Source organism: Caenorhabditis elegans, chromosome I (assembly GCF_000002985.6).
Source record: "Caenorhabditis elegans chromosome I".
NCBI classification, from domain to species: domain Eukaryota; kingdom Metazoa; phylum Nematoda; class Chromadorea; order Rhabditida; family Rhabditidae; genus Caenorhabditis; species Caenorhabditis elegans.
The window spans coordinates 11,198,243-11,222,052 of NC_003279.8; the positions used below are offsets into that span (position 1 = coordinate 11,198,243).

Below are 23,810 nucleotides of genomic sequence, written 5' to 3' on the forward strand. Positions count from 1 at the left end.
AATGCTCTCTGGAAAAGAGCCGGGGGTATTTTATGAGCCCCATCATTCCACCAGTTGCCCTGGCTCGAAATCTGACCTCTTAAACCTTTGGGGTTTACAGCGGGAGAGCCTTCTGCTCTCACTCACTCTCTGTGATCCAGGAGATGAAGAAGAGATTTGTGGTCCCCCGCTGCAGCTCACTCTTCTTTTTTACTCGATTTATCTGTTTCTTGTTTCTTTCAATTTTGTCCAGCAGCTTTAAGTTTCTCGCTTCTTCAAGTAAAAGAGCACAAGAAATGCTGAAATAAATGCACTTTCCTCAAGCGATTTCATCTATTCTCTATGATTTTTATTCGGCTTTGCTAGAAAAAAATAGAGCTAGAAGGGACGGAAGGGCTCAAATTTCGCAGCGGCAGCAGCAGTGGCAGAAGGACTCTGTGAGCCATGAAAGATTGGCGGAGGCAACGAGGGACCCCGTCAGACGTGGAGAGTACCCCTTTCCCCCCCAACAACCACACTGAAACTCGCCCCGCACCGCGGTGTGGTGGTGGCCGAAAAGCGAGTGGGGCTCCCCTATTATAAACTTTGTCATGTGTCCGTTTTTGGATGTGTTGTGTTGGCTGGTTTGGGGCACCCGCTGTTTGTGTAGTGCAGCAGTAGCAGCAGTAGCAGAGAGTGCAGTTTTTCTTTTCTCTCTTTTTTGATGCGGCTTCTGCTGAAAATGTATTTATTGCTCCGCTTGCTCTTTTGATGTGGAACAATTTTTCCCCGCTTACTAGGATTACTGTAATCTAGGCAATACGGTGGCCTGAAAATTTGACCAAATTTTTAAATTATCGGCAGCTTGCAAAGTTATCGATTTCCGACGATTTCTCAATTTTCCAAAATTGAGTAGTTGCCAATTTTCGACAACTTACATAACATTTCATAAGCTTCTGTAATTTTTTGTTAAATTCTAACTTTGTAGACTTGCCAGAATGTCCTTGTTAACAGATTTTGACAATTTCCGCGAATTGCCGAATTTAGTCAAATTTGGCAATTTACCAAAACTAGATAGTTGCCAATTTTTGGCAAATTTCAAAGAAATGCACAGATTGAGCCTGCGATTTTCTTCAATTTCCAACTTTAAAAACTGTCAAAAATACTCTGCTTTTCGGCAAACCAACAATTTCCGCAAATTTCCAAAGTCTCCATTTTTGGCAAATTTTAGAAAACTGCATAGATTGAGATAATGTGATTTTCTGATATTTCCAGCTCTGGAAGTTTTCAAAAATAGTCCGGTTCCCAACTCTCGGCAACTCGTTTTTCCAGAGAATTTCTAATTTCCAACTCTGGAAATTTTTTGAAAAGCGTCGATTTTCTCATTTTTCAACAATTTAAACAAAAAATTGCAATATTGAAGTTTTGTAATTTTCCTTGACGTCCAACATTTTTTTTTTTGAAATTCTAATTTTTGGAATTTTTCCAAAACCAGCTGTTTTCTGAACTTCTGCTAATCTCCGTACTCTTTTAATTTTTAAGAATTGTCGATTTTTTTTCTCAACTTCTCCTAAAAACTGTAATATGTGAATTCTCGAACATTTTCATTCATTTCTCTAGTAGTATCGTCGGTTATCATTATCATCATGCCACGTGATATCGAAATTTACAGTATCCTTTTCAGTTTTGGTTTTTTTTTTTAATTTTCTCTAACAATTTTCAAGTTTTTTGATTTTTTTATTGCCGATTAGCCGATCTGCCGGAAATTTGCAATTGAATTTTTTTTTCAAATTTCAAAACCGTGCCTTTTTGAAATTTTTTTCCGTTCTCTTAAGAGATTTTCATAGAATTTGCTTACTTTTCAAATCAGATGCAATTGACGAATTTTTTCTTCCACAATATTTTTCTGATGGCCGAATTTTCTCATTTTCCAGGCCATGCCCACTGATTGTTCCGAGTTCTTCCGAGCCCAATTTCCGAGTTATCGAAATGTTTCGAAATTTTTTATACAATTATCATAGTTCAAAATTCCCAATTCAAAAGCTATACTAATTTTTATAGAGTGGCCGAGTTAAAGTTTTCTAGGCCATGAGAATTTTGCAGTCTACATTATCTCTGAAACACCCCCTCAATTATTACCTCATTCTCTGCCACGTCATCACGATGTGCTCTCTTCGAGATATATAATTGCGCAAGAGGTCAGCCAACCCGCACACATACATACACACACACTGTAATCCTCCCATAGGGGCTTTCGTGCAGTCATACATAACAGCGACCAACGAGAAAAAGGCGAATATCTGCAATTCGAGGTCATTTCCTATCTTTCTCTCTTGTTTGACACTATATCCACTTTCCATCGTCACCACCGGAAGACCAGGTATCTGTTGCTGAAAACGGACATTTCTCGTTCTTCTGTACGTGTTTTTTTTTCATTTCTCTAAACTTCTTTTTTTCCCCGAGAGAATCTCTGATCAAATTCGCCGTTTTTGAATGATTGATCTCCTCGATTCGATTGATCTGATCATCACAGCGGCGTTATCAAGAGAGTTTTGTTGTTTGTTCTGAAATGATCACCCCGGACAACGTCTTTTTGTCAGGTGTTTGGCTCTCATTAGAGATGTGAAATTGAATATCACATTGGGAGCAGCTTCTGGTCAGTAGGCTCAATGTAGCTAATCTCCTCGATTTTCACACGTGCTGCCCGAAGCTTAACTTCAGGTTTTCGGTAGTTAAAGCCTAGAGGGCCAAATAGTCTAATTGTCTAAAAAATCCAAGTTTCCGATTTCTGCCAATTTACCAAAATTGCCGAATTTCTCGTTTCTGCCAATTTACCAAAATTGCCAAATTTCTCGTTTTTGGCAATTTTCAAAAATTGCCAAGTTTCCGATTTCTGCCAATTTACCAAAATTGCCGAATTTCTCGTTTTTGACAATTTTCAAAAATTGCCGAATTTTTCGGTTTTGGCAATTTATCAAAATTGCCGAATTTCTCGGTTTTGGCAATTTACCATAATTGCCGAATTTCTCGTTTTTGGCAATTTACCAAAATTGCCGAATTGCTCTTTTTTGGTCATTTCTAAAAATAGCCAAAGTCCTTATTTTTGGCAATTTACTAAAATTGAGTAGTTGCAAATTTTCGGCAACTTTACAAAAATTGCACACATCGAAAGCCTGTGATTTTTTTTAAATCTCCAACTTTTAGAGACTTTCCAAAATGCCAAAATGTAAAAATTTCGGCAATTTTCAAAAATAGCCAAAACTCTCCTTTTTGGCAATTTACGAAAATTTAATAGTTCCCATACTTCGGCAATTTTCAGAAAATTGCACAAATTTTTAAAAAATGTTCAGAATTTTGGGCAACTTGGCGTTTTTTAAAAATTGCCCAATTTCCCACTGTCCGGCAAGTTGCAAGTTCTCGATTTCCGGCAATTTTTGAGAATTGCCGAATTTCCCAGAAATTCACCAAAAAACCCCACAACTTGAAAATCGGGCCTTTTTTCGTAATTTTCAATTTTGTAATTTTTCGAATTTTTGGAGATTTCCAAAATCACCTATTTTCTGACCTTACCTAAGAAATTTCAAAGCTTAAAACTTTCAAGCCGACTTGTAAGCTTGAAAAAGCCATGCAAATGGCCTGAAATAGTCTTGTGAGCTGAGAAATTTTTATATCTCAACATCAGTCGTAGCCTGAAAGCCTTATAGATATGTGGCCTCAAGCCGTCTTAAACCCAAGAAAAATTGGCTAGAAACTGCAGCCTAGGCAGGCCTTCGGCCTGAATCTATTCAAGGCCTAAAGCTTGAAAGCTCATTTCCAGACCAACTTCCTGCTGCTGATTTCAAATTTTCGAAGCGTTTCGCCGTTTTGTTTGAAATCGAATTAGTCTTTCTTCTCCACTCTCTCTCTCTCTACGTCAATCTAAAACTTTTTGTCATTTTCTCCGCACTCGACCTCCTCCGAATGTTTGCAATAAATTTTGTGCACACCCCACCGCGCCGTCGCATCTAGAAATACCGAAATACCGTGTGCTGGTGCGCAGACCCAGTTCAAACAATTTCAGTAGCAGCAGCAGTCATTTGTCCCTTCACATACGACCCGCTGCTGCTGCTGCTTCCCGCACAGAAATAGTACTGGGTGTCTAAGACGCTGAGAAGCAGCGAGAGGTCACCCAGCCCCCCGAAACGCCCGGGTGGTCTCCCTCTTTATCCCCCCGCGCGGAGAATAAAGGATGGCGAGGTAGTGTGGGATTTGAAGAGAGCACCCACAGAAACAGAGAGAGGTCAGAGAGAGAGAGAGACATATTCTGCCCTTTCCAGCAGCAATCCAGTTGCACTCTCCCTCCCTCTTTCTTTGTATCTGACCCTCTCCCTCTTCTACCTAACTCGAATCAACCGTAAAGGTACCCCATCGGTATGTGCTGAGAGCGCGAGGGGACGTCCTTGTGCGTGTGTGTACGTATGTCTGTACCCTCCGAACTGTAGATGGTATCTCGTCACTGCTGATCGCCGCTGTATATCCAGCCAAATAGAGGTTGACAGTGATGGAGGAAAGAGGAACAATTGGGGTGAATGATGGAGGCATAATCGGTTCGCGGGTTTGGGTTGAGTTTTCAGAGTGGGCCTGAAAGAGAGCTGGGCTTCATTTTCGGACGATTGTGAACGTATAGACCAAAAATGAGCAACGAATTTCCTAATGAAACAAAAAATTTATCATAAAAATTTTTTATGGCGGTCCGAAATTCGAAAATTCGAGATTTGAGCTAAAATCAGTGTAATTTTTTCAAAATTTTTTCAAAATTTCTTGAAGTTGTTGCAAGAAGATTTGCAGAGCTCCGGCTCTGACGAGCTCTGGTCTGGGAATCTGGTCTGTGAAAGCAAGCTGGATCCTGGATCTTGACCTGTAAAAGCCTACATGTCTTACCAGGTTCCTTCTGAGACTCATTAGCCCGATGTTGTAATTACAGCAGCCCCTTTATCTCATCGATGCCATCTGTTTCCAGTCCGACAACACCACCCACATATCCTAATCCCGCACACAAACCCTCTCTGGGAACGTTCTTCTAGAAACAAAGACATCTGTCCTTCATCCAGAGGCTGTGTGTGTGGCACTTGACAATGGTTGATGGGGGTCTTTCAGACCCATTTCTCCTCGCCAGATGGTCTTTGCCTCTGTGCTTCTCTCTCTCTCTCTGTCTCTGCTGACAGATCTCCCTTGTCTCTTTCTCTCTTCACATCCCATTGGTTCTCACTTGCACATTGCACTCATTTCCCTCTCTCTCTCCATCTCTTTCACAACCATCCACATATTTTGTGAGCGGTGGGGGAACTACCACCACCACCCGCCCCGTTTGCCCTTCTACAAACGACCACGCATGGCCTTCCAGACTTCTCTAACACCACCAAAAGTAGTAGTACGTAGCAGTCAGTCAGTGCGAGCGGAGAGGGGGTCCTCCATGTTCTTAGAAGATGTGTGTGGTGGCTACTGACCTTGTGTTGTGGAATTACGGAGGCAGCAGCTACCTGTTTTATGCGAGTAGCAATTTTCCGGGTTTAGCACACTTTTGTAGTTGTTTTTTGTCAGAGTGGCCCATTTCGATTTGATCTACGTCGAGATCTACAAAAATTGCGGGAGTTGAGAGGCAGAGTTCTCAACTGATTTTTGGTAAAAAATTCCCGCATTTTTTGTAGATCAAACCGTGATGGGACAGCCTTACCGCCATTTATGAGCCCTGTTATTTCTAAGAATTTTAGGATTTCAGTAACTTTTGTAGTTTGTCGTGTTTTTGAGACTCTTGGATCTCCGTTTCCCATTTATTAAAACCTTTTAGTCTGTTTTGTTTAGCCCATTCCGGTTTGATCTACGTCGAGATCTACAAAAATTGCGGGAGTTGAGATGCAGAGTTCTCAGCTGTTTTCGCATGGTAATTCCCTCATTTTTTGTAGATCAAACCGTGATGGGACAGCCTGACCGCGATTTATAAGCTCTGTTATTTCTAAGAATCTTCTGATTTTTGTAACTTTTGTAGTTTGTGTTCGTTGTAGTTTGTAGTTTGTAGCACTTTTCCCTATTTTTCAGCTAGTTTTGCTTTTGTGAAAATCCGCTTTTTTTCGCGCATTTCTGTATTGGCCTAATTCCGTCTTGAAATCTTGATATACCTTATCTTGCGTATGTAGTTTGTAGTTTGTAGTTTGTAGTCTAAGCCTCAACCATTCTCACGATTTCTTGTAGTCATAACTTTGCAACTTTTTCTTGATTTTCATCAATTTTCACCAGATTTTAGCAATTTTTTTCCGAAAAAATTTTTGAATTTCTAGACCCCCTCCTCCCTTATTAATGATCTCACGTTGCCTTGAAACGGACGCCTGGTGGTGCTCCGGAAATGTGAAAGTTACGGCCTTTTTGCTCTTTCTTGCCCCTCTGCTCCCTCTAGCATCCTCACACTGCTGGACAGGTCAGCAGCAGGAGCGGCTCTGACAGAAGCACATCTGCTTCTTCTGCTTCTCATTCTCCGCCGCCGCCGCTCCCCCCACCCTGCCTAACAACCTACATTTGCATATGATGGGAGGGGACCCGTCGGACAAGCGACTCACTAAAATTCACACTATTTCCATTTGACCATTCGGTTGAAGGGAAGAGCCGACGGCCGCGGAGCCGGCTGTTGTGTTTTTTCGACGGGCTCCGGAGCCCGAAGGCTCTGATGAATGGTTAAAGTTAGATGATGATGGGCTGGGGGGGAATGGGGGATTAAGCAGCTTTAAGGAGGAATGATGAAATTGGCGCCGAAAAAGAGCACTACAAAAACTACAAATTTTTTGAGCCTCAACCAATTTTCATTTGAGCTCGATTCCAGCATCGACTTCTGTAGTTGCGTGAGGTTTTGAGAAACTCAATTTTTGAGCAAACCTCAACCAAAGTTTCTACTGGGAATTACTAGACACCTAGCTGAGACCCTGTTTTTGGTGAAGCCGAGACTACAAACTGCAATGTTTGTTGGCCTCAACCATTTTTACTTTTAGACAACTCGAGAATCCGGTATTTGGGCTACAAACTACAAAGTTTGGGGTATGCGGCAATTTGCCGGTTTGCTGATTTGCCGGAAATTTTCAATTCCGGCAATTTTACCAATTTGCCGATTTGCCGAAAACCGGAAGCCCCTGGTACAAACTATTAAGTTTGGTTAGCCTAATCTTGTCGGAATTTTTCTGAAGCATCAGTTACAGGTAGCAAACCTACCGTGACGATTTGCATCTGAGTGACTACAAACTACAAAACTAGTTAGCCTCAACCAATGTGCAAAAAATCTCCCTCGAATCTTTCGACATCTTCTCGGAAATTTTAGACACATACACTAAAAACGTGTGTGTGTTGGTAATTCGGTGATGTCGTTGTCTCTCTAAAAACGGACGGTGTGGTGGTGGGGGCCACCTTGAAGGTCACCCGTACAGAAAAACGGGAGTGTCGGTGGGCGCCGGGCACCGTCCCGTCCGTCTATCCATCCGTGAGTAGGAGAGTGTCATCATTGAATTCAGCTGCGCCTGAATTGCAGAGAAAAATTGTGTGTCGTCCTTGAACGCGCGGGGGGCTGGTGTCTCTGCAATCTCTCTCTCTCGCAGTTTGTGATGAATTTCAAGAAATTTGGCATATGTTCTCTGAGTAATACTGGGTCCTTTTTCGCTTTTCAGAGGTACTTGACCTTCACCCATTCAGTTCGGACCCCCCTATTCAGTGAGAAAATTGTAGGTTTTGTAGAGGTCCAAACATACCTATTTTGAATAATCTACGGATTTTCTGATAGTTTGAGCTGAAAATTAGGGTTTTTATAAGCTCGGAATGTATTTTTTTAAAGAATTTTTCAATTCAAAATTGATTTACCTATCCTGACATATTGTGCTGTTTTAGGAAAAAAAATTAGCTTACCTCCCAGTTTTCGACCTTTATTTTCCACATTTCCCATTACAGATTGCTGTTTTCATCTTGAAATTTTTGGGTTTTGACTAGAAAATTGATTTTTCCAGCTTAATTCTGGGTTCTTCTCTACATTTTCACTTAATTTCCACTATTTTCCACAGTTTTCGCACTGTTTTTCAATTTTTTCTCCGCTTGAAATTCTCGAAATTTGAATAGAAATTTGATTTTTTGCGGCTAAATTCTTCATTTTTTCTCACTACATTTTTCCCGTAATTTCCCAATTTTATTTTGCATTTTTCACGTGGTTTCAGGCTGTCCCTTTCGGTTTGATCTACGTTGATCTACAAGAAATTGCATGGTTAAGAACGTGCTAATGTCACATTTTTTGAGCAAAAAAAAACCCGCATTTTTTGTAGATCAAACCGTAATGGGACGGCCTGGCAACACGTGATTTTCCAAATTTTCTGCTCCCGATTTTCCAGTAATTTCCCTTCCAAAAATCGAATTTTTCCATTAATTTTGAGCTATTTCTATAATTTTTAGGCTAGAAATTTGTTTCGAAACGCATTTTTTCACTAAAAAATTTCTCTAAAATTTGTAATTTTTTTTCGAATTTCCGCAGAAATTACACTTTCTCCGAAATTTTTATGTTGGAATTTTGCTCCCAAAAACTCAATTTTTGAAAAATTCAAATTTTCAATACTTCCCTGCCATTTCTCTAATTCCGTGCATTTTTCCACCTTTTTCCACCGATTTTTTTTCTAAAAACCTCCCTTAAAATCAAAAATCCGGCTAATTTTTCCCAATTTTCAGCCAAAAATTAGACTAGAATACCATCAACCACCACCTACACCACCATCACCATCATCAAGAACAAATGGGACCGGATACGACGTCGGAACGTGTTAGCGAGGATCTTATGCAGGCTGTCACATGTCTGAAACGTGTGATGGTCGGTATGAAGAGCAATGGGACAGATTATGTTCAGGAACAGGTGCGGCTACCCGAAAATTTGAAGAAAAACGATCAAAAATTGACGTTTTTAAGACAGTTTTTCGGTTTTCTCATAAAATTTTAGTCCAAATCACTGAAAAAATGGAGAAAAAAGGATGAAAATGGACTACAAACTACAACTTTTATTAGCCTCAACCATACAAAAGTTGGGCTAACGAAGCTTTGTAGTTTGTAGTCACTCGCTCCTCCATTTTTTTGGTTTTTTTTTTAATTAAAAAAATTCTTCTAACTAAAAAATCACCGCTTTTTCTAAAATTTCAGCCATTTACCAATTTTTCAATTTTCAGACTCCCTCCAACAGCACTACCGTAATATGCACACTTGTCAAAATCACCGGAGCACTGGAACGATGCATCGAGAGCAATAAAGCGATGAATGATGTGCTCAACGGGAAAATGGTGAGCATTTGAAAAAAATTGTGCAAGAATGCTCAAAATTGTGTGTGTGTAGTTTGTAGTCTGAACATTATAGTTTGTAGTTTAGCATCCGGTGACTGCAAACTACAAATTTAGCTTGAAAATATAATTTGAAAAGTTGAAGCTAAAAATTGAATTAAATCGCAAAACTTTAACGAAATTTTCAACAACTTGATTTCGTAGTTTGTAGTCTAAGTCCTTTGTAGTTTGTAGTATGGAGTATAGATACTACAAACTACATTAAATGGCTCTGGCTTCAAAATGTAAAAAATCGAAATTTCTAGGATATTTATTCCTCAACATAGACACTATAAACTACAAAGTTTACAAACAAAGAGGCTGAACAAGTTTTGTAGTTTGTAGTCTAGACCTCAACACAAGAACTACAAACTACACAGATCTTTGAGATTCTGCTAAAGTTTGTAGTTTGTAGTAGTGTTAGCCTCACCGAAATCAACACGACTTCTATTTTCTTCAATATTTGGACTACGAACTACAACGAAAATTTTTAGAAACACTACAAACTACAAAATTCTTGTAGTTTGTAGTCTTAGCCTCACTCAAGTATAATGTTAACTTGAGCCAAATCGAATTATCCCTCCCCTCCGTCTTCCACACATCCCCAGTGCCTCATTAATTTCATTGTCTCTTCTAATTACAGAAATGTACAACATGTGGCGCAACATCTGTCGGCCTTCTCTCGGATTGTCATGACAGTGCGACAAGCACAACGACTACCGTATCACACAGATCATCAGAAGAGCCACCGCGCCGAAAACCGTCTGCCGCCGGCGGCGATCACGATGACGAAGAGCTCGAGTGCTCGTCCATCGAATCACGAAGCATCCGATCCGTGAGCAGTTCAGTACACACTAGCGCCGAGGATGATGAGACGAATCAGACGATGATGGTACCGACGGATGTAGCCGATGTGATCAATGCGATTGTGGCAGGAACGAACGGCTCCAGCAACTCCAACACCACCAGCTCCTCGAAATCCCCTCAGGAAGAGGAAGAAGAGCATGATCTTGTGATGAAGTCGATCCTGTCGACGACAACGTCCACGTCGAATACAAAGCTGGAATTGAGTGAAAAACTGGAGAATCCACTCCAAGACACTGCTCTGCTCGATCAATTCCTTCAGGCATCGCTTCTAGGCCAGACGCCTACAGTCACGCCTGCATCGGAAGAGAATGAGGAGGATAAGGAGCAGAATGCGGTGCTGACCAGCTTTTTGCAGGTAGGGATTTATTTGAGAAATTTATATCGGCAAACCGGCAAATCGGCAAACCGGCAAAATACCAGACTTGAACCGCGCTTTTTAATGTTTATTAACTACAAACTAGACATTTTGCCTACCTGTCAAGTTACAGCTCTTATTTGTAGGAGGAACCATTTTAATGAAAACTGAATTTTCTAGGTTTTCCTTGAAAATTATGGAAAAATTCCCCGCTTAAAACGCAAAAATTTCGTCAGAAACGGTAAAAAGCCAAGAAATGGGCGGGACCAAGACGCGGAAATTCTAAAAATTAGGCTCCGCCCCTATTTCTTGGTTGTAAGAATTTTTGAATTTCTAAAAAATTTTGACAAACTCCGTGAAGGAGACCTAGAATTTGAGAGAAAATTCGGTGCAAAATGGCGAAAAAACCAAGAAGTGGGCGGAGTCTCAAATTGACTCCGCACTTGTTTTATGGCTCCATTTTGTACTGAAAATTATAGATTTCATTCAATTTTGGAAAAAATTCCGCCTTTTGGAAAAAATCCCGAAACCAACCAAAAAAGAGTTACCCTGTTAGTTGAGGCTGAAAAAAATTGTAGTTTGTAGTCCCTAATGACGTGTGGCAAATCTCATTTTTCACAGCTCATTTGCCGCTCTAACATAGATACATTCCTTGACATTATCTGGACGGTGGTACTGTAATTAACTCGTATTACCGTACGTTTTAATTACAAATCAGATCGAATGGAAATTATGTTAATTTGTTGAGAAAACTGAAAATACTGCTGATTGCAATGGCGGCCGACATCCTACAGGTCAAAGAGCATCTGGTTGTGTAGTTTGTAGTCTGAGGTTAAAAGTCCAGGGGCACTACAAACTACAGAGTTGATTATCAATATGAACGAAATTTGCGAAAACTGGATCAGGTTGAGGGATATACATATCCTGTAGCCTGTAGCAGGGGTGGCCGGAAAACGATTTTTCCGGCAAATCGGCAAATTGCCGGAATTGTAATTTCCGGCAAATTGGCAAACCGGCAATTTGCCGATTTGCCGAACGGCAATTGCCACCCAATTCTGGTTTGTAGTCTAAAATTAATAAAATTATTAAAACGAAATATTTGCAGTCGTAACTTTACAATTTCCAGATTCTGTTCGCCAACCAACAAGCCGGCAATGCGATCCTCGACGCGGGCTCCAGTGAAAATGACGGATCCACGTCATCATCCCAACCATCACCACCAGCCGATCCAACAGCCTCACTTGACTCGCTGGCAATGTTCGAATCACTTTTAGCCGAGTCGATGAACGGGAATGTGCTCGATGCGAATACCTCGTCAGCTGACCAGAAAGCGGCGGCTCGCAAGCGAAAGAGCACACCGATGAAGGTTCCGAAGTCGGAAAATGGTGCTGGATATATTTGTCCGATGGATGGATGTAATAAGGTGTTCAAGGAGAAAGGATCAGTGCATCGACATTTTGTTACGCATATTGGAATGCGTTTTAATGTGAGTATTTTTAATGTGAGGCTTTGTCTCAGGTTTAGACTAAGTGTACAGCTTAGGCTTGAGTTTAGGCTTAGGCTTCAGGCTTACACTTAGGCTTAGGCTTACGATTAGACTTAGGCTTAAGCTTAGGTTTAGGCTTAGGTTTAGGCTTGGGCTTCAGGCTTACACTCAGACTTAGGCTCCGACTTAGGCGTAGGCTTAAGCTTATTCCTCCTATAAAAAATCGAAGATTTTCAAATTAAAAAACAAATTATTTCAAATTCGCTTTCTTTAATTTGCTTCAATTCAATCACAATTTTCAACATTTTTTTTTTAATTGTAGTTTATAGTCTTGAAGCCTCAACCAACATCCAATATTTTTCAGTGTGACAAATGCAAGGCCTCGTACACCCAAAAGCATGCTCTAATGCTCCATCAGAAGATTCATGCCAATCCGGACGCCTATCAGTGTAGAGGATGCGGTACCAATTATACAACACAAAATGGTCTTCGATTGCATAGACAGGTAATACGAATTTCCATTTTTTTTGTTGAATGTTGGAAAAAACCGAAAAAAAAATTGAATTTCGCGCCAGAAAAATTTTTAGAACAAAAATTAAATTTGAATTTTTGGAAATAAAAATAAAAATTTATTTTTGGAAAAATTTTGAATTTTACTATAATTTTTTTGAAGAAATTTGAATCTAGCGCCAAATGTTTAAAAATTTGAATTTCGCCCCAAAATTTTTTGAGAATTAATTTGGTTCGGACTAAAAATTTAGAATTTCGCGCCAAATTTTTTTAGAAAATAAATTCAAGTTTAGCGCCAATTTTTTTTATAACGAATTTTGAGTTCTGCGCCAAAATTTTACGGAAAAAAAATTGAATTTCGAGCCAAAACTTTTTTGGAAAAAAATTTTCAGAGAAATCCAGCATGCATGGAAGTGAGCAACGCCCTTGAATTCAACACCTCCCTGAATACCTCAATTAGTGAAGCGCTGTCTGGCCCGCTGAGCAAAAACTCGTCGCCCACGAAGCAAATGGTCTCGGCTCCGTGAAAAGTTTTTTTTTTTTTCGTTGCTTTCCCCCTTTTTAGACCTCAAATATTCCTGTACTCTCCGATACGCGTGCAATTTTTATCTCAAACAGACCCACCAAAAGCCCCACCCAATTTATTAGTGAAAAAAGGTTTTAATAATTAAAATAATTATTATTTTATATCGAGAAATCAGATAAGTTTTATTATCGATTTATTGATTTTTTTTCCTGTCTTTGTGTGTTATTTCCTGTCTCTATCCTTGATTTTATTACGCAAATTTTTTTGTTTGGAAATTTTTTTATTATTTCTATATGCATCTAATTTCACTTGTTCTTTTACATACAATTCGAAAATCATAATAATTTTTTTTTCTCGCAAAAATCTCTGAAAATCATCCTTTGCATTTTACACCCCTCCCCACTCAAAACCGTCATAATTTAATTCCCCACTTTTTTTATGGATCGATACTTTTTATGGCAATAATTTTTTGTTTTTTGTACTTTTTTTTGGACTTTTTTGTCCAAAATTACCCTCTTTTTTGGTGCTTAAACCCCCACCCAAATATTCGTTTTTTTTGCTCCCTTACACACACCGAATGCCTTTACAATAAAAGACTTGTATTTTTTTTTTGAATTTGGATATTTTGAAGAAAAATCGATTATACGAGGTTTAAAAAAAATTTGGAAGAAAACTTATTTTTTAGAATATTTTTTTCCGGCAAAACGGCAACTTGCCGGAATTGAAATATTCCAGCAAATTTGCCGAATTGTCGGAAATTTTTAATTACGGCAGTTTTGCCTATTTGCCGGAAATTTAACTTAAATTTCCCACCGAAACTTAAAAACCATTAAAATTTGAATTTCCAGACTATGTTTTTCTTAAAATAAAATTTCAAATTTGGCGCCAAAATTTTTCGAAATCAAAAAGGTTTGAATATCGGATCAAAAACCCGTAAAAGTTTTTTTTGAACAACTGAAAATTGAAAAAAAAAATTTTTAACCCAAAATTACGTGAATTCAATGGCTATTCAAATTCAACAGAGCTTTTATTTGAAAATCTTAACTAAATAACAAGTAGGATCTTTAAAAACTTCACCAATTAATACCGTAATTAGTGTCTAGAAACCAAAAAAAGGGAACAAATTTAATTTGAACCTGCATTTGGGCAGCATAATTCACGAGTTCTTTCATTGCTAAGTGTCTGGTTAGAATGGCATCCTTCAACGAGCAGGTCTGTAAAAATGAATTGTAAATTTATTGAAAATGTTATGTCATTTCTCTCTGCGAATCCTTTTTTTACTACGACTTAGTTTTACTACGGCTTAGTTTTTATTTAATAAGTTCTAGTTTTTTTTTTCTATTATAAAATGTACCACTTTTGGCATAATGTGTTGAAACGTTGACTAACCATATCTTTTATACAATGTAAAATGTTTTCCGTAAAAATATAAAGTTTATCACTTTTTGATATCTCGCCTGTCGGAGGACGTATTCTAGTGATTATTAGACATTTAAAGCCGGTTTATAAAGTTGGTATTCATCTACTCAAAAGTTACAAGTAGTGTTACCTTGAAATATGCGAAACACAAGAGCGCCCCATTGCGAATTTTCGAAACTTTTGTGCGCGATTATTGATCTGGAAGCTGTGAGTTAGTGCGCACACACCTTCCCTTCATGAATATCGTCTGTCGTAATTAATGTATGTGATCCGTAAGATCACCTCTTCCTACACCTCCTCTTCATAAATAACATCTATGCCAGTCTGCCCTAACTATCTGCTAATGTGTGTATACCGACAAAGTAAAATCACCTCTTCCCCATTTTTTCGATGCAACATCTGTGCGTACGTCAGATACGCCTCTGTCGATCTTTTTGGTGCGCAACACCACCACTCGCTACCATTTTTCTCCATTGTGTATTTCTATTTATCTTCCTATTAGGCATTCTCATTTAGAAATTCCAAACATGCAATATTGTTTCACAATACCACCGATTCAAATTGTTCACAACATAGAAATAAGATAGTTATAAAAAGTAGATACATTTTTTCTATAAGATTCCTAACACAAAACCAACTCTTTTTATACAAATGATGCATTGCAGTATTGCTACCTAAACTTTTATTACCTTGTTATTTTTCTGCAGTTAGTGGCTGTGATCGTATATTTTACTAAGTTTTGTATCTCTTACTACTTTCGAACGTCATTTTTTACCACGGGTTTTGAATTCATTCTCATTGTTTCTCTAGGCATAATTTGTAAAATAATGCCTCGAAACACCATTTTAAATGTTAGTAAAAATCCGCCACCGTAAAAGATTATAACGTAGTGAAAATTTATATTTTATTAAATCATGCAATTAAAACTATATTAGTCTATTATTATTCAATACACTACATACCCTGTTCACATAATTAGACAACAAGATAACAATCTCTCAAGTATTCTCATACATTTCTTTATCGACATCCTTTTCTCAGAATGGCCAGAGTAACTGTAACCATAAAGGACTGTGGCAGCCACACTGACACTGTGATAGAAGTTAAACGACACTTCGAAGAGCCGAAAGAGGAAAAGTTTACACTCGTGGATAACAAACTGATTAGGCTCACTGATGGCATGCCAAAGCAGTACCAGGAGAAGAAGAACAACGTTGAAACCACTAAGGTGAATCACGCTGTAATTTCAAAACCTGATTAGCTACATGAATGTGTGAAATGTATTTCGTGAAAGTTAAACTCATGGAAATATTTTTGGCATTTTCTGAATAGAATATTATTTTTTCTACAGTTTGAATATATAAAACTACTATTTTCACAATCGTAGGCATTAATGTTATTTTCAATGTGGAAATCATAGCATTTAACGTATTTTACAAGCAATTAATTCAAATTAGATTCAACATTTTTTTCATTTTTACATTTTTTTTTTGAGAAATTTGACCAAAAAATTTATTTTTCGTCCGAACTTGTTTAAATCAGGGCTGTCATATTGAGCGTCCAGTCGTCCGGTTTTTAGAATTTCATTAGGTATACGACCGGACGCTCGATATTCCAGCCCTAGTTTAAATGTGTTGAGTTAATAAATTCGAGGATTTGAGTATTGCAATGTTTCATATAAAGATTCAGGGAGATTGGCTCGGTCACGTGGCCTGGGTGGACACTAGCGACAGAGCGGCGTTGCCGCGGACCGTGACCTGCAACTGCCACCCACACTACGGACAACTCGGGCCGAAACTGCACACCCCAACATTATGCATATATTTTGATTTTCTTTATTATTCCAAACCAAGATCCGGGACTCTTGTGTGTTTATAGTCCGCGGGCTTATTTAGGCAAAGGAACTCCTGCCGAAAGTGAGAATTTTGACACAATCTTGCCGAAAGTAGACAGACTCCTGCCAACTCTAAGTAGTAACTAAGTCGCCAACGCTCAGCAGTATTTCCCTGAGTATAGTCCGCGGGCCTACTATAGAAAAATATACAATCCCAGAAAAACTATAGTATTTAAAAAAAAGCTAAGCATTTTAGTAAAACATCGAAATATGAAAAACGTGTGGGAAAAGTTAGTGAAATAGTATGTATTTTCCTTTTTTTTTGTTGGAAAATTTCAGAAAATAGCAGTCAGGCTCACTTACCATCGAATTTTTCGCATTTTTCCTTACAAATTGTCCTTGAGTACATGATAAGATATCTCTTACAATCCCTAATAACCAATTTCCCTTCTGGGTGTCTTTTCCGGATTGCTCGGCTCAAAATTGATCCGAAAACGCAAAAGAGCAGGAAAATTATGGAACATTTGCCTATGTTCATTCTGGAAAAAAAACAACAATTTTTCTATGAATTGAATTGTGAAAAATACAATATTATTTTTTTCAAAAAAAAAAAAGTTTAAGAACAAAAAAATTTGAAAACTAATTTCAGGCCGTTCCAGGCCGAATTTCAGGCCGTTTAAAAAATTAAAAAAGCAAAACATTGAAACAATTTCGAACAGTCACAAATTGATAAAACATGCCAATACTCTGCACAAATTCATATCAGTTAGAAGAACTATAACACATAGTTTTTATGGCTAAATGAAATAAATAGATCGAAGGTTAATAATTCTATTACAGAAAAAATACGATCGCACAAAAATAAACAACGACGCAACGACACTCCGCTGTTTTTAAGCCCCGCCCACGATTTCATTTGCACTGCGACCGCCACATTTCAGTGCAAATGAAATCGTGGGCGGGGCTTAAAAACAGCGGAGTGTCGTTGCGTCGTTGTTTATTTTTGTGCGATCGTATTTTTTCTATAATATTCTGAGTGTAAGGAATTCATGACCGACCTTTGCTGCATGGCCTAGAAAATTCGGGAAAACTCGGCCATTGATTTTTGTCTCGTGAGAGGCGTTCAAAACTGATAATTCTAGTCAATCTGTTGAGGAAAATTCAAACTTCAATTTTTCAATGTGTTTTAAATTTATTAGCGAGAAATTTAAATTTTACAAAATCTTGGCGCTAATTTTAAATAGAATTTTTCAAAAATTTCAGCGCGGAATTCAAATTTTGAGGGAAATTAAACATTTTGGCGGAATAATTAAAATGTTAAATTCCATGATTTTTGCGAAAAATTTGAATTTTCGAAAAAAAAAATTGGTGCGAAATTTAAATTATGTGTATTTTTTTCAAAAATTTAGGCGCGAATTCAAATTTTAGTAATTTTTCCAAAAATTTTAAATATTTCAGCGGGAAATTCGAATTTTCAAAACAAAAAATTTGGCGCGAACTTCAAATTATTTTTAATATTTTAGCGGGAAATTCAAATTTTAGTTATTTTTCCAAAAATTCAGGCGCGAAATTAGAATTTATTGTGCGATTCTGAAATATGCTGAAACCAAAAACGAAAAAACAAAACTTCAAAATACATTAAGCAAAAAAAAATCAATGGGAAAATGTCATCATAGGTAATACAAAAAAATAATTTTTTGGGAGTTTTCCAGAAAAACGGGCGGCTTTGAACAATGAGAATTTGGAGCAAGAAATTGGTGGAAAAAATCGGCGGTAAAAATCGGAAAAATCAATAATTTATCGTTAAAATCAATAAAAATCAACGTCGACTATGCCGATCCCTGTCCCCCCGATCCCTCCGACGTTCCGAACTTCTCGACCGTTTTCGACGGCGATCCCGTTCCGAAGATCGGCTTCTCGATCGGTGATTATGTCGTGATGAAGATTGCTCTTTTTCACGACTTTTCGATCGTTTTTTGCTCTTTTTACTCGATTTTCTCTCCTTCTCATCGTCTCTCATCTCTCGTTCTCTCTTCTTTTCCGACGACGATTTTTCCGATTTTTTATTATCGCCGTTTTTTGAATCTGAAAATTTGAATATTATTTCCGGAATTTTGTGTGTAGATTGTGTAGTTCTATGTAGTCTAGAGAATGACTACAAACTACAAAATCACATCAGCCTCAATCAAGGTTCAAACTACAAACTACAGACTTTTTGAAAGGAAATTTCTAAATATTTAGCCGAAGACTACAAACTACAAAATCAGCTTAGCCTAACCCAAAATAGTAAAATCCCAATATTTTGACTACAAACTACACGTTTGCGAGTGAAAATTTCAAAAATTCACACTTTTCATTTGTATTCTTTAAAAAATGAGTAAAATATGAAGAAATCTAGGTTGAGGCTGGGAAATATGTGTAGTTTGTAGCCTCAACCAATTCAAAAATTGGTTGAGGCTCACAGACTACAAACTACAAAATTAGAAAAAAAAAATTTTTTGGATTTTTATTTGGATTTTCAGAGATTTTATTGAAAAAAGAAAAGAATTTTTGAAATTTTTTAGATAAAAAGTGAGATTTTCCCGAAAAATCTCTGCTAAAGTGAAGAAAACTTGTAGTTTGTAGTCTCCGGCCTCAACTATTTCAAAAATTGGTTGAGGCTCACAGACTACAAACTACAAAATGAGCAAAGCCTCACCAAATGTTCAGGAATGTTCAGATTTTTTTTTGGATTTAAAAAATAGATTTTTCGAGTTCTAGAAGCGGTTTTAACTGAATTTTCAAAATTTTTCAGATTTTCCGAAAATTTCTGAATTTTTAATCCAAAAAAAGTGGAATTCCAGTGGGTTTTTTGGAATAAAATATTATTTTTTTTGGCTGAAAATTGGCGCTCCGAGACTACAAACTACAAAACCATTCTGTCCCAAAAATCCAAAATCCCAAATGTCCCAAAATCCCAAAAAATTTCAGTTCAAATTTGGCGGAAAAAAGTGAAAATTGTGAAGAAAACTTGTAGTTTGTAGTCTCCAGCGCGCCTCAATTATTTCAAAAATTGGTTGAGGCTGAGACTACAAACTACAAAATAACATAGCCTCACACAAATATTGAAAAAACATTTTTTTTTTGCAGATTTTCCTGAAATTTTTGAATTTTTAATTCAAAAAAGTGGATTTCCAGTAGGTTTTTGAAGTTTTTTGGCTGAAAATTCGCGCTTTAATAGACTACAAACTACAGAAAAACACATTTTTGACGCTAAAATCGGGGAAAAAATTAGCAAAAATGGTATTTTTTTCAACAAAAAGTGAATATATTTTTATATTTTTCATTAGTTTACCTTACCTGGAACGTGTAAATCATCAACACCTTCACCATCATCATTAACTGATGGTTTGACATCATCTGTCTTAACACTAAACTTTCGAGGGATACCCACGGGAGCCTTGAACTCTCCACCACCAGCTTCTGGTGTTCCTGCTTCTGCTGCCCCTGATGCTCCATTTAGCTCCGCCGAGCCACTGCTCTCCTGCCGTGGCTCCATGTCGTCGCCAACTCCATCGTCACTGCTGTTGTCACTATCCTCACCGTCTCCTGGAAAATTTGAAAAATTTGAATTTTTTGAAATAAAATTTCAAAAAATATGACATTTTAGCTCTAAAAAACGTTTTTTTTTTTAACTGAAAACTCAACTTTTTTTTTGCAAAAAAAGGCTTTTTTTATTTGAATTTTAGTTTTACAATTTTCGAGAAATTGAAAATTCACATTTTATGGAATTTTTAATCGAAAAAATTGAAATTTTTAAACTAAAAATTCTTTTTTGGTACATTGTTCGAAAATCGTTTTTTATAACGAATATTTAATTAAAAAAGCTTCTGAAAACCGATTTTTTCCAAAAAAAAAAAATGTTTTTTTGAAAACTTTTTCTGAAAAATTTGAATTTTTAGGAAAAAGAAGAGCTTTTCAGGAACTTTTTGAACACAATTTTTATATAAAATTAAAATTTTCTGGAAATCTAAATTTTCGCTATTTTTTTTTGAAAAATTCGATTTAAAAATCAAAAATTTTACTTTTTTTTTCGGAAAATCTCAAATTTTTCAACCAGAAAATTCGATTTGTTTCAAAATTGTAACTGTTTTAAATTTAAAAAAAATATGGAAAATTCGAAAATTTTAGAAAAAAGTTTTTAAAAAATGTGAAACTTTTGAAGACAATGTTGAAAATTTTCGTTTTTCGAATTTTTTAAATCAATTTTTAAAAAACTTTTTGAAATTTTAGCTCAAAAAACTCGATAAAATCGAATTTTTTTTGTTTAAAAAAATTTCGTCGAAAAATTGGAACAATTTATGAATTTTTTATGAAAAATTATACGATTTTCATAGCTTTTTGGAAGAAAATTTCAAAAATGTTAAAGTTTTCGGTTTTTTTTAAATTAAAAACTTGGAAAAAACTTTTAAAACCGAATTTTCTGGTCAAAAAAATTGTTTTTTCCGAATTTCGAATTTTCGCGAGCTTCTCCATACCAAAAGCCGCGAGAGCCGCCAACGCTGAGCTGTTGCCGATGATTTTCGGCGCAGTTGCCAATTTTTTCCGTTCAAATTGAAGTTTTTCGTGCTCACGGAGCTCTTCTTGTATTATACGCATGATGACGTCATTCGAAGACTCGAGGAGCACGTTCATCATTAGAGTTTTCACACAGCGTATCTGGAAAAAAAATTTCGAAAATTTTTTTTTTGAAATTTTTAAGAGGTTTTTCTCCACTTAATGGACCTTTTTTAATTTTTAATTCAATTTTTTTTTTTCAAAAGTTCTGTAGTTTGTAGTCTAACAGCCTCCAAAAACGCGAGCCTCAACCAATAGATTTTTTGAAATTTTATCAAAAATTCGGTTTTTATTGCATTTTTAAAGGTTTTGACTGAAAAATTCTGAAAATCTTGGGAAGATTTTAAGGTTTGTTTTCGAAATTTTTGTAGTTTGTAGTCTAGCGGGCATCAAAATTATAAAATTTTTGAAACAAAAAAATTTTTTTTACCCGAATTTCAAAACTTTTTAGAAAATTTTTTAAAAAATCTTGAAAAAATTGAATTTTTGAAAATTTAAATTTCTGTGAGGCTGTCTTAAAAATTGTAGTTTGTAGTCTGAGCCTCGACCAATTTTTGAATTGGTTGAGACTACAAACTACAAATTGTCATATAGCCTCAACAATGTTTTTTTTGTAAATTTTATCAAAAACTGGGTTTTTTATTGGAATTTTTATGGTTTACGCTGAAAAATTGAGAAAACCTAGGGAAAATTGTTTTTTTTTTTTAAATTCATGTAGTTTGTAGTCTAGCTGGCATCAAAAACGCCAATGTCTACTAAAATGTCTAAAATTTTAAACTTTTTTGAATTAAAAATGAAAAAAAAAACGATTTTTTTGCCGAAATTCAAAAGTTGTATTGAAAAATTTATTTTTTTTTCAAAATTTAATTTTGGTGAGGCTACCCGAAAATTGTAGTTTGTAGTGTGTGAGTCTCAACCAAAATATTGGTTGAGGCTGAGAGGCTACAAACTACAAATTGTCATAGCCTCAACCAATAGATTTTTTGAAATTTTATCAAAAACTCGGTGTTTTATAGGAATTATTTTTAGGATTTAGGAGTTACACTGGAAAATTCAGAAAATCTTGGGAAAATACAATTTAAAAAAAAAAATTTCTGTAGTTTGTAGTCTAGCCGGCTAAAATTTTCAAATTTTCAACATTTTTTTGAAATAAAAGTAAAAAAAGAAACGATTTTTCCTCGAAATACAAAAATTTCATTGTAAAATTGATTTTTTTGTTCAAAATATAATTTTGGTGAGGCTACCCGAAAATTGTAGTTTGTAGTGTCTGAGCATGAGCCTGAACCAACAAAAATTGATCAAATTTCGTCGGTTTTTTCTCGATTTTTTTAGCAATTTTCTCTAAAAATTCAGAAAATCTTCGACAAATTTTTGGTTTTTTCTCAAAATTTTTTGTAGTTTGTAGTGTGTGAGCCTCAACCAAAAATATTGGTTGAGGCTGAGAGACTATAAACTACAAAGCTGGATTTTTTTTTTCAAAAAATTGGTTTTTTTTCTCAAATTTTGAAAAATTTCCTCTAAAAATTTAGAATATCTTCGTTTTTTCTCAAATTTTTTGTAGTTTTTAGGTTTTTTTTTGCGGAAATTTCAGGAATTTAGAATTTCCCGTACAAATTGCTCTCGTCTCTCCTCCAAATCGTCTTCCGAATCATTATCATCTTCCTGATATTCAGATTTTCCATTACCAACAGGAAATTTCTCATTTTCCGGGCTCTCTTCATCCGACGAAGAGTCAAATTTGCTCTTTCCAGCTTCGGCTCTTCGCCGGGCTTTTTCTTCTTCCGCTTTCTTCAGCTTTTCCTCTTTTTCCCACTGCTTTTGCTTCTCCCGTTCGGCCTTTTCAAGGCCTTCCAGGATCCAGGCCGGCAGTTTTTTCCGGGCCTCTTTGTTCATTGCATACGGGTTTGTGGGCCCTGAAGCCATTAGTGGAGCCGGTGGAGGCACACCTTTCGGGCCAGCTTGGGCCGGGGGTTCCGGGGAATTTTGGTAGTTTTCGGGCTGGAAATCGGGCTGGAAATCGGGCTGCTGAAAATCGTGCTGGACCGAGGGGCTCTCCTGGAAAAAGTGCAGCTGCGGTGGTGGACGTTGAGGTGCTCCGAAGAAGCTTGGAGCACTTGAAGCCGCCGCAAAAAGTGGCTTAGGCTTTTGGGCCGACGGGAATAGGCTTTTCGGTGGTGGTGCCGCTGGAGCCTGAGGTCTTGGAGGCCCTGGGTAGTGCTCTGGAGGTCTATGTGGGCCTGGGGGGCCTGGAAAGTGCGGCCTTGGTGGCCCTGGCGGAAAATGTTGTGGTGGGCCTTGGAAATGATGTCCAGGCGGTCCAAAGTGTCCGTGGTGAGCTGGTGGAGGAGCTCCACGCCACGTGTCTGCTCCCTGTGGCGGTGGTGGTGGATATCCACGAGGCGGGCCTTGATTATGATATACGGGGGGCCCGGACGGCCCAGAAGGCCCAGGCGGCCCTCTCCACTGCTCGTCCCGATTCGCGGACCAATCGCCCCAATCCTGATGAGCCGGAGGGCCCGGATGACGTGGCTGATGCCACGGGAGCTGATGATTTTGAGCGAAATCGTGTGAATTTCCGGCTCGACGATCGTCTGTGTCGCGCATCGCCATCCATTGTTGGGCCAGCTGGGCCCAGTCGACTGGAAAATAGACGAAAATTAATTTTTAAATAAATTTAAAAAAATTTCGCGAAAATCTCGAAAAAAATCGATTTTTTCGTGTTTTTTTGCCAAATTTTTCGATTTTAAATTCAATTTTTCAATAAAATCACAACGCCATACCACTTTCCGCCGGCTGTGCCTGATGATAGTTGGTCCAATCTTCCATTTCCCTCGTTTTGTGATTTTCTGCAGGAAATATCGATCTTATTGGTTTTTTTTGGGAGGAAAAAGGTGGAAACTAGC

At 37.3% G+C, this 23,810-nt stretch overlaps 4 protein-coding genes and 2 non-coding genes across 8 annotated transcripts; 4 read left to right on the forward strand and 2 right to left on the reverse strand.

Annotated features, from left to right (window-relative positions):
- Window positions 1-723: 723 nt before the first annotated feature.
- F28D9.6 lies at window positions 724-904 on the forward strand. The gene has a single exon (NR_101622.1). It is a non-coding gene; the product is annotated as a small nucleolar RNA F28D9.6 (small nucleolar RNA).
- A 7,775-nt stretch (window positions 905-8,679) lies between these two features.
- On the forward strand, window positions 8,680-13,663 carry ztf-6 (Zinc finger protein ztf-6). Its single transcript, NM_060476.7, has 6 exons — window positions 8,680-8,860; window positions 9,168-9,278; window positions 9,958-10,536; window positions 11,663-12,022; window positions 12,387-12,527; window positions 12,925-13,663. Exons 1-6 carry the CDS (start codon window positions 8,744-8,746, stop codon window positions 13,057-13,059), a joined length of 1,443 nt encoding a protein of 480 aa, NP_492877.1. The 5' UTR covers window positions 8,680-8,743; the 3' UTR covers window positions 13,060-13,663.
- A 401-nt stretch (window positions 13,664-14,064) lies between these two features.
- Window positions 14,065-16,852, reverse strand: ins-36 (INSulin related). Of its 2 annotated transcripts, none has more exons than NM_001264650.3 (2): window positions 16,675-16,852; window positions 14,065-14,272 (listed from the first exon to the last, which is right to left on the reverse strand). In NM_001264650.3, exons 1-2 carry the CDS (start codon window positions 16,847-16,849, stop codon window positions 14,184-14,186), a joined length of 264 nt encoding a protein of 87 aa, NP_001251579.1. In that variant the 5' UTR covers window positions 16,850-16,852; the 3' UTR covers window positions 14,065-14,183. The 2 variants fall into 2 exon arrangements, with proteins under 2 accessions (NP_001251579.1, NP_001364638.1); NM_001377635.2 differs by lacking the exon at window positions 16,675-16,852 and adding an exon at window positions 14,448-14,605 and having other exon boundaries at window positions 14,071-14,272.
- Window positions 15,517-16,731, forward strand: Y53H1A.7 (Ubiquitin-like domain-containing protein). Its single transcript, NM_001264652.2, has 2 exons — window positions 15,517-15,705; window positions 16,167-16,731. Exons 1-2 carry the CDS (start codon window positions 15,520-15,522, stop codon window positions 16,353-16,355), a joined length of 375 nt encoding a protein of 124 aa, NP_001251581.1. The 5' UTR covers window positions 15,517-15,519; the 3' UTR covers window positions 16,356-16,731.
- Window positions 15,605-16,393, forward strand: anr-40. Its single transcript, NR_101623.1, has 2 exons — window positions 15,605-15,705; window positions 16,167-16,393.
- A 1,082-nt stretch (window positions 16,853-17,934) lies between the features above and the next one.
- On the reverse strand, window positions 17,935-23,753 carry rsy-1 (Arginine/serine-rich protein PNISR; the record flags this gene model as incomplete). 2 transcript variants are annotated; one of them, NM_060477.6, is made up of 5 exons in its annotated part: window positions 17,935-18,396; window positions 19,651-19,899; window positions 20,829-21,009; window positions 22,519-23,546; window positions 23,688-23,753. In NM_060477.6, the coding sequence occupies 5 exons, from the start codon at window positions 23,731-23,733 to the stop codon at window positions 18,131-18,133; spliced, it is 1,770 nt and encodes a 589-aa protein (NP_492878.2). The 2 variants fall into 2 exon arrangements, with proteins under 2 accessions (NP_492878.2, NP_001122545.2); NM_001129073.4 differs by having other exon boundaries at window positions 18,328-18,396; window positions 19,745-19,899; window positions 23,688-23,733.
- Between the last annotated feature and the right edge of the window lie 57 nt (window positions 23,754-23,810).